At 44.7% G+C, this 10,515-nt stretch overlaps 1 protein-coding gene across 3 annotated transcripts in view; it reads left to right on the forward strand.

The window, feature by feature from the left end:
• LOC135901154 (facilitated trehalose transporter Tret1-like) overlaps positions 1 to 10,234 on the forward strand; it is a 207,567-nt gene extending 197,333 nt beyond the window's left edge. For all 3 annotated transcript variants that reach the window (XM_070537223.1, XM_070537222.1, XM_065430809.2), the window contains one exon: positions 1,464 to 10,234. In XM_070537223.1, coding sequence (XP_070393324.1) covers positions 1,464 to 2,650 — 1,187 coding nt within the window. In that variant the 3' untranslated portion in view covers positions 2,651 to 10,234. The remainder of the gene's footprint in view (positions 1 to 1,463) is intronic.
• The last annotated feature ends 281 nt before the right edge of the window (positions 10,235 to 10,515 follow it).

Consider the following 10,515-nt stretch of genomic DNA (forward strand, 5'->3'; position numbering starts at 1 on the left):
GTTTGCCTACAGCTGTTTGTGGTTGTACGAAGTGTTATCTCAATGATGCAGAAGGCCATTACGGATGCTAAAATGGTGAATAGTGCGTAGAAACGTGTGATGGCTGGGAGGCAACGACAACTCAGACAAAAAGTACACAGGAGTTGGCGCGCAACTATCGCTGCTTTGTTCGAAGAGCATGCCGGCATGGGTAAGGGCGGACAAGCCGTAGCAGAAGAGAGACGTAGCAAGGTCACTTAAGGTCACCGCAGCAAAGACACGGAGACAAGAGCTTTTTCCTCTGTAAAGGAGCGATTGTGCAGTTTTTCGAGAGTGGTCACGAGCACGTTTCTTGGCACTTTGTAACGGGGACAGTCACAAAGGAGGTGCTCAATCGTCTCATCGCTGCCGCAGGTGTCACAAGTAGGGCTGTCGGCCACTCCAATGCGGAATGAGTAGGAGTTCGTGAATGCCACGCCGAGCAACAGGCGGCACAGAAGTGTTGCTTCCGCTCGTGGCAACCCTGGTGGTAGGCGGAGTTGCAGACGTGGATCCAATCTGTGGAGACGTGCGTTCGTGAATTCACTGGGGTTCCACTGATTCTGTGCACGGAGACAAGAAAGAAATATTACAGCTGTCACATGAAGCATGCCTTCAGCAATGTGGACGCAGTTAGCGAGTAAGCAGTTCACCGATGCAGGGGTAAGAACAAATCGCTAACCAGAGTACCATATTAAAGTTCGAGAATACATTCATGTTAAAATGCTGAACGTAAGTGTTAATGATGGCGAAGCGAACCTAGCTTGGAATAGTTTGGGAAGGGGTGCATTGTGCGAAATGTCATGTGCCTCTCCCTTTCCTAATTATATAGCCAGTGGTGTTCAATCCTGGTTTTCTGTCCGGACCTATGGTGAAAGTGTGTTTTCTCCACTTCAAGCTAATTGCGGGCGCTTTACTTCATACTCGGTACAGTTTGGGAAGTCTGGGCTCCCCCCAGCACAAAATCAAGTTAAATTAGAATTTTGAAATCGTCGCACGTCGGCGTATACTCTTAAACGAGAATTCTGTATAGGCTACATTTACTTTCGAGCCCATTTCCCTACGGCAGCATGATGTACATTGTAGTGTCATGATGGGGGACCTGGTTGTCAACAACTAGAAATAACAGTCCTCAAGTATGCAGCATGAACTAAGCATCAATCATTGTGTCGTTATAAGCTAAGCAAACTTACATTGGTTTGTTCACTCACATAAATGCTCCCTCGGCAACTGCCTGATTTTTCCGTTTGCCAAATGTAAAGGCTTTTGACCTCACGTTCAAAGTAAGTTGGGACTATCTAAGATCGACCAAAGCTCGCAACGACGCCAAAATTTATTGACGCATAGAAAACTATCTTTGTTTTAGATATGAAACGGTGATTTGACCACAATATGTAAGTGGTTGAACAGTAATCGAATAACCCTATTTTCTTTTCCCTTCCCAGGGCAGCTTGTGAACATGGTCGGTCGACGGGCGACTCTCTTCATCTCTTGCGGCTGGTTTATCGCTGGCTGGTTGTGCATCATCTTGGCCCAGTCAATCCCCCTGTTGTTCTCCGGGCGAGCCCTTACAGGTGTTGCTGTCGGCATCGTGGCGCCTGCAGTGCCTGTATTTATATCCGAGATCTGCCCGTCCAACATTCGCGGTCTACTTAATACTGGCAGCAATGTTGCCCTCTACTGCGGCATCCTGGCCACTTACGTCCTCGGGAAGTGGCTTGCTTACCAGCACCTCGCCATCGCGCTCATGGCGCCAACAGTCCTCATGAGCGTCCTGTTATTCTGGACGAAGGAGTCTCCCCGCTGGCTTCTTCAGAAAGGCCGCCATGAGGCGGCGCTGGAGTCAGCACTGTTCTACTACGGACCAGAGGGCAAGAAGGAGTTAGATGCCATTGAAGAAAGCCTTTGCGGAACCGAGCAATTCCGCTTACGGGACCTAGCTGTGCCGTACGTGTACAGGCCATTCTTGTGCATGCTGTTGGTCATGTTTGTACAGCAGTCATCGGGAGTGACCGTCCTAGTAGTTTACACACACGACATCTTCCGCGAGGCGGGAACGTCGATTCCGTCGGACGACTGCAGCATAATCATTGGTGTAGTGCAAGTGTTCGTGGTGGCGATCGCCACAGTACTGACGGATCGCGTCGGGCGCAAGATCCTGCTCTTGGTCTCCACTTTGGCAACGAGCATGTGCTTGTTCCTGTTCGGATACTCTTTTTACCTCAAACAGCACAGCCCGGAGACATTCGCCACCTCATACACATGGCTGCCGATTGCGTCGGTGGGACTGATCTTTGTGGCATTCAACATCGGCATGGGCCACCTTCCTTGGTTACTTCTCGGAGAGATGCTGCCGCTACGCGTAAAAGGTTTTGCCACGGGATTCTGCACAGCGTTCTCCTTCGGCTACTCGTTCCTTCTCATCAAGGAGTTTTACAGGCTACAGTTTGTTCTGGGGGTAGCAGGGTCCTATTGGCTATTCGGTATCTTGCTTCTCGTAGGCTTCCTTCTATTCTGGATTTTTCTTCCAGAAACAAAAAGAAAAACGCTAGAAGAAATTGAGCAGCTTTTTGGAAAGCAAGCGGTTGACTTCGCCAGCGAAGCGGTGATCAGCAAAAGCACTCGTGTGTAGCATTCATGACGTTTTCACATTTCAGATGCATCTTACTGCGCGTTTCTGCTGCTGTTCACGAACCTGAAGCTTCGTCTGCCCCAATGTCGCAAACACGTCCTCTGCAACAGGAGACATTCCATAGTAATACTTGACCGCTATACAATATCATTTTTACGGAAAGACGGTTTCTGAGCGTTTCATGCGAGGAAAGTGGGTTCATACTTAGAGGATGTGCGCAGCCTATAACGAAAGGACAGAAGCAAAACAAGGAGACATGCGCTACACTCATGACTTGTTTATTTACGAGGAAAGAGCAACAAATAGGTATAGAGCAGTCATATGCCTACGCAAAGGTAGTCACGAGGGTATCACATTTTGGCATTCAAAACATTTATTTAAGCATAGGATAGCAATATGGATGAACAGATACACATTGCTATTGCGATCATTGCCTCGCATGTTTTCTCTATATCCCTTATTCTGATCTCGCGCAAACCGTGACTCAAGCACGCGTGTCTTTTGTGTGCATTATCTCATAAATCAACATTGGCTCGCATTGATTAGCGCACTCTGACCGGCTGTGACACCTGCATCAATAAATCCTGAGAGCGCGAGATCACAATATTCGGTTGCCAAAGGTACGACACCACGCGAACTGCTCGAAATATATCGCATAGGAGAACGAGATGCTGCCTGCATCAGTGAAATGTTCATATCGCAATAGTTTTCTGAAATGAATATCTCGGGCGTCAAACTATGAAACCGGCAAGGTTTGATAAAAGTACAATTATGTTCGTGCACTCCTGTGCTGTACAGTCAACCACAAAAGTTCACTGACTACCCAATTTCAGGAAACGTTTAATTTCAGAGCAACCTGTAACAGTAGTCAGTAAAACCAAACATCACAATGTTCACATATACTAACAGGGGCTGTAAATGCGAATACAAGTCTGCGCTGTGAGACTGCGCAGTTACTTAACTTTTTCTTAGCTCTCGTGTTCCGCAAAATTATGTGGTTGACTGTACATATGCATTACCTTGTTCTTCTGACAAACAAGCTAGCTAATCGGGAATATATCCTGCGTCCTATTTCCCATCTTGTGGTAATATATTTTACGCTGCGTTTGTTAATGATCTCGTAGAGGGAGTTGTTTAGCAAGGCATTCGCTCGAGCATCAAGCTACTGCTTGTGCTTGGCATTGTAGGAGAAAGATAAGAGCTGGTCGTTCTTCTTGGCTTTATCACTAATATGTAATATGCTAATACTTATTTTAAGGCTTACATTTGTACCATATTTACGTCACCCCAAAAGCTCCCATGGTTTACAAAGCAATACAATTTAGAAAACAGGCGCTAATCACCACTAATCAGCCACCACTACTCAAAACCTGCTAACGCACGTCGTAAAGCACCAAGCGTTCGAGTACTATGCTTCCGAAATTCAAACGAACAAACGGGAATCATTCTAATTCAATTTTTATAATTTGTGCGCATGCAGCTAACGGTATTACACAACAGTTACATTTTCAGAATAACCAGAACAGCCACGAAAGGAAAAGTGGTTGATCATAATGTGTCGTTTACGGAGGCATCAAACCATCGCGAAGCGTCTAACCACCTCCTTACGCATTGGGCCCAATTGCGCACGCTAAGACAGCGCTTCAAAACGAAAAAACACCGAAAAAAATTATGCCATTATGGATGTGTCACAAGCACTTTGAAACACTTCTGACATGACCTGGGCTGCGTGGCTGAATAATTAGTGCAAGGTAAAATCAAGTGCTAGGCGGGCGTCAGGTCTTGTGATCATAGTAACAGTATCGCATCATATAGTGGGTTCACTTCTTTCAGTGTTTTTACAGTGCTTCAGACTCAGCATATTGATATAGTTCTTGGATGTTATGGGAGCGTTCGGAGTATTCTAGCCATAAAACAATTGTTTTTGTTTCACATCTGACGTCCCTGGAGATACATTCTGTAAACTTGATAAAACTCATTCCGGAATCTAATGTTTCTAATTGATTCTACGTAACCACGGTTAGCATGATTTTGAAAGTAAACAAGAATACATTGTAAATAAATTTTGAGTGCAGAAAATATTTGGCGTCTGAAGGGGCTAGCTTATCAGCGCCAGCTTTAAACGACTCCGAATGTTGCATGGTCTTCCCAGAGCTGCTCCCGCCAGCCACTCAGAATTTCTAAGAAATAAAATTAGATTTCAGTAACGTTACTTAACTCACCTGCTACATCGATCACCAGTTCCTGTGTCTGTAAGTTATCCTCACCCAACCAGAGATGTCTTGACAAAAGTTCATGCAGCTACACATTTGAACAGCAGGATCGCTACTGCCTCGACTTGCATGGTGACACTATGTATAAGTAGGGCTCATCGTCTGTTATCAAACTGCGTCCTGTATTGCAGCTGGCTTATGTGTTCTCGAACTGATCTCTATTTCAAAAGTTGCGTTATGTGATCACTCTAGCGTATTTCGACAAAAGTTGCACACTACCTTGTCATCTAGGGTTGCAGTAACACAAAACACATTCCATTCTCTCAAATTTGACTAAAGTACCACAATGTGTTTCAAGTTTCGTTTTGTTTGTTTCGCAATAACAAATGTAATATTTTAAATGATCTAATGCAGAATACTACCGGCATCAGAAACTGGCGTCATAAATGTACTTACAATTTTAGCGATGCTGAATTAAGACATTTTTCAATTTGACAAACACTCTAAAAGATAAGCCAAAGGCGGGATTACGCTACAAATTCCCGTTAGAAGCTAAACGGAAACCAGAAAGGTGTCTCTGAAGGAAGCCTCACTTTAAAAAAAAATTTGCACACAGATAACTGCATGCCTAACCATACTATCGTTAGCGACATGAGGACGAAGATGCCAAGGCATGGAAAATAAGCTCAAAACTGATATTAACCAATATTTGAGAGCAGGCTATGTGGTATTCCACGACTAATAAACTAATATACTTGAAGTGAAACAGTATACGGACTTGGTGTCAATACCCACCCGGTGCTGTTGGAAACAAGTTCTGTTGCGCTTTACTGATGGCGCACTCGCCGTGATTCTGTCTCTGCGGATTGGCAGTTGAAGGCACCTCACCGGTCGCTAACTATGATGAGCTAACTATGATGAGCTATGAGCTAACAGAGCGCCTCAATATAACTATCTCCGATATGATGTCGATGTACAGTAACGTAGAGCACAAGTTATGAGACCAAATTTTACCGTATACCTGAAATTTCGCATGCAGTACGGCTGTTCAGGAAACCAACCGATTCACAACATTTGAGCTGGTCTATGGGCGCAGCGTAACAACACCATTAGACACCATGCTCCCGCTCGACAACGAAAAAAGAAGCAACAATGCTGACGACATCGTCCAAAAGGCCGAAGAAGCTCGTCAACTTGATCGTAATGGCATCCGCCTCCAGCAGAGTACTGACGCCCGCCATTACAACAGTGGCTGAAGGAACATCCAGTACGAACCCGGCGACTACGTTTGGGGCTGGACATTCATCCGTCGTCAGGGGCTGTGGGAAAAATTACTGCGTGGATACTTTCCCCCGTACGAGATCAAGGGGAGACTCAGCGACGTGAACTACGATGTAGTCACTCAGAGTACTACTACGAGCTCGAGCCGACAACGGCCACGAGCCAAGATTGTCCGCGTAGTACGGGTCAAACCGTACTACGCCCTCGAAGACATGTCCGTCTCATAGACTTTCTCTCGTGCCCTCTGTCGCCCTCCGATCAGTGACCGGGAAGGTCCCCTTTCACGTGGGGAGTAATGACGCGAAGTACGCTGCCCACTATGAGTCCCGATCGCCAGATGTCAGCTGCCCACTATAGGCACCAATCGCCAGAGAGAAGACGACGAAGGGCGCAGTTGTGCGCCGGGGTTTTTTGGGTGACGGCCATTATTAAAACAAGTCTGTTCTGCTTCGGCGAGCCCGTCTTAGTTACCTTCGTGACACTATGCTTTCTCCAGCCTCCGGGACTAGAAGAAGAGTGTTTGCTGCAGACACTGCACATGGTGTAGTTCACAGTAGACGCAGTTCTATAAATGTCTCTGTGTGTGAAGGGGGATGGTTTAGTCCACAGTGAACGCACGCCTATAAACAAGTGTCTGCGGCGGAAAGAACAGGGCAATTTCTCACAACGGCGTAGGCCCACTAGTAAGGATTGATGGGATTTACCAAAGCTGCCTATTTCTAATTGATAAATTACGAAATGTCTTTCACTCCTTCAATGAACTGCACTGGGATGGGTAGAATATTTTCAAGCTGGACTTGTGTGTCATTCATACAGCCTTGTATGTGGCACACCTTTTGAATTATGGAGAGTTAATGAGACTTGAGTGGTGCGCAAAGGGTGCTGTCTTGAGAATTTAGAACATATTTGGGACCGTATGAAAATTGAACTTGAATTGAATTGAAGCTGATCTTGGATTTGGCATCATCCGACCAACTGTTTCAAGCAACATGAGTCCAATGAAAATGCCTTCACGGTGACATCACCTTCATCTAGTTCCTGCGTGTCACTGCATGAAATGATAGAAATCATCAATGCGGCGACATTATCATTCCACCCGGTTTACAAAACAGAAAGCTTGAGCCGCTGGTATACTGCTACTGTATTATTTTTCTCTGCTTTATATTTTGTTACTAGATGACAAGCGCCAAAGAAAACAGTTTTTAACAAACCATTACGTGCAGTTTTTTTTTTTTTGCTTTGCTGGTTGTTCGAAACAGCAAAATTGAAATTCAAGAAATGGCGCTACTTTCTTGCCGTGCTCGAGCGCATTACCAGAAATCCCAATATCGAACAACGCTGTTTGATATTGAAGCTAACGCTATCGATAACGATCGATAAAGATAACGATAACGCTATCGCTGTTCGATGGCGATGTGAAGTTCAGCGTTTCATGCAAACAGACGGATGGTAGGCGTGCTAAGGTTTAGTAGAACAGCGCCCTCTTTTCCAGTTTATTTCTACTTTGTTTCCCCTAGTTGGGTTTGAGGCTATCTGAAACGCCCGTCTGTGTTCCTGCCTTTTCGTATTGCTCGATATATTATGAGAGTAGCATTCCGGGCCAAGTTTTTAATTCATTACTCAAGCTTTATTGCGCAACAAAAAAGACACGGACGTAAGCGAAGAAGACACACCAAGCGCAACGTGTCGTGCGCTTAATGTGTCTTCTTCTCTTACCTCCGTGTCTGTTTGTTGCGCAATAATACTTGACTAACCGATATATTATATTTGGCCACGATTTTCCGCAGCTTCTTAGGGGCCCAATTATATGGACTGAGGAGGGACGTACGTCATCACATGCTTCCTTGGTACCAAAAAATAATTTTTGAGCCATGCTGATCGACAAATAAATGAACCGATCCGTGGAATGCTTGCTCAAATTTGCAGGTATATCCATGATTATCTACTTATCGCTGAAGCTTTAGCGGCCTATAAAATTAGTAACATATTAAATATATTCAATGACTATGGCTAAAATCATCGTTTTACGTTTGAAATACCGAAGGTTGACTAGCTCCACTTTCCTGACATTAAATTTAAATGGACGCATAATCATCTTTGTCGGGGTTATAGACCCAAGTTACCAAACATTTACTTAGCTTTAATTCGGGCCACTCAAATGCAGTAGAAACTAACATTCTGTTGCCTAGCCTTTACTCACAACTTGAGAAATCTTGTTCGCGTACTGGGCAAAATAAGCTTTCATGCACACGTTGGTAGGCCAGAAGCTTCAAGATACCCCATCATGTAAATCACTCAAATCTCTGACATGTTAGTAGGGCAGATCAAGCAAAATAATGCGCAGGCGAATGCAAGAAGTGACAGGGATAAGCCAGAGGAAGTAGCTGTATCACCTTGTGTTCATTGCTGTAGCATAGCCTGAATATATATTACCAATCATCACGGGGTCACTGTACCCCTCACAGCTCCTGTCAAGCGTGTGCGTGCTTGTGTAACACTCGACAAGAAGAAAAGGTTAAATGAAAGGTGAATTGAGTTTGAAAGGTTGAGTTTCTGCCTTGCCGCACAGGCACCGTACACGAATTGCTACTATCGTGCGGAGAAGTTTATGTTGGCCAGAGCAAACCATTTGTATATCACTAGCTTACAGAACACAGGAATAACATTTGGACTAACGTGTAGTGTTATTCAACAGCACATCCCACCACCAACAAGTAGTTTCTTCGTTCACTTCCGCTTCGCTATAATTTATCACTTCTACATTTTGATTAAATCTACAAATAATTGCCTTTGCTTTCTTTGGCTGCATAATCAGTTGACTTCATGTGACCGTGATTAACAGATCATTGTAACATGGGATGAAGTGAAACCCTTTTATAAACTTTCGTTCTGATCACAAACAAGCAGGAAGCAACGAGGCTTGGGATAGAAGCCTATCACATTTCGCGCACTAATGCGTGCATCAGCCGGCCTTCCCTCACGCTCGTAGACAAAGAGATGCAACATCTGACTGGACATTGACTGCAATTCAGCGTTCATGCAAGTTATTTGCATGTGGTAATCGATTACGCTGTTAGATTAAGAGTGCGGTAAATGTTGTTATCTGCGACGTTATTTCCACCTGTATATATTTCACACGATTTCCATAACAAAAGTCAGTTGAAAGTGAGCGCTAGTCCTGTCTTATATAATGTCTTTATTCCTTCCTGTGCTTGTTAATTTCATTACCAACGGAAGCCAATTCTCACCCAATTTCACTTAAAATTCTCACCCAACTTCGCTTAACAAGCATTCTCTTTAACTCTAAAGAACGCGGGTGTATAGCGATTCGTTGAGCTTCTAGAACCCAGCCTCGGTTTCACAAAATAATTTCACAGGCGCACAGCGGGCAGCTCAACCCGGGATTTACGTAAACTGTGTCCATGAACATGAACTTGTTTAGTCGACGGGCTCAGAGTAGAGGGCCCTCGCTATGTGTGCACAGCTGCGTTACCCAGCAAACGTGTCAAAGAGCCTTTAGAAAGCGCGTGCGTCCTTCTCCGTGACAAAAGAAACAATGGCAAAAATTTCGTTGAGTCGCGTGTCAGCAGACGCCCAACAGGAAAGAGGAAGCGGAGAAACCTGTGTGCGGCAGAGAGCAACCGCGTGACGGAAAGCTTCAAATGATGGCGCTACTCTCACAAACACTAGGGTTAAAAGGTCGGAGGAGCACCAACGCCATCTGTTGTAAGCTACGCACAACTTCGCCTCCACCGCTTTGCGCGTTTGATAAAACGGGGTGCGTGTGTCGAGAAGCGGGCAAGACAATTGCAGCTGAGTCCTCGCATTAGCGGTTACTTGCCTTAAGACGTATGCGAGCCTAAATATTATGCTTTAAATTTATTTGTTTAATCAACAGCTGCCAACCCACCGCTTCTGGTAATAAATATCAATTCATCCAGCGCAACATTATCTTTTTACACGGCAAAGCCGCAACACTACTCCACACTACAGAAAATTAAAAGAACTTGTTCGCTTTCATTTCTGAACGTCGAGTCAAGAGCACATTCGTGCCAATAAGTAAATAAATTTTACTTTAGTTAAAAGGTAATGACTGTAGTAGTTCTTATTGTTAATTAAATGTTAAAACACACATTTTTCTGTTTTGGTTGCCAAAACCACGTTCTGATTAGGAGACACGCCGTAGAGTGGCACTCAGGACTAAATTTGACCGGGTTCTTTCACATACACCGAAATCTAAGTACACGAACGCTTTTCAGTTTCTCACCAATCAAAAGAGCGACCACCTCGACCGCGGCCGGGATCTATCATAATTTGCAACTGAAACTTCATTGCAAGATAGGTTACGGCAAATTTTCTGTTGTGAATTGA

Source organism: Dermacentor albipictus, chromosome 4, assembly GCF_038994185.2.
Source record: "Dermacentor albipictus isolate Rhodes 1998 colony chromosome 4, USDA_Dalb.pri_finalv2, whole genome shotgun sequence".
In the NCBI taxonomy this organism is placed as follows: Eukaryota; Metazoa; Arthropoda; class Arachnida; order Ixodida; family Ixodidae; genus Dermacentor; species Dermacentor albipictus.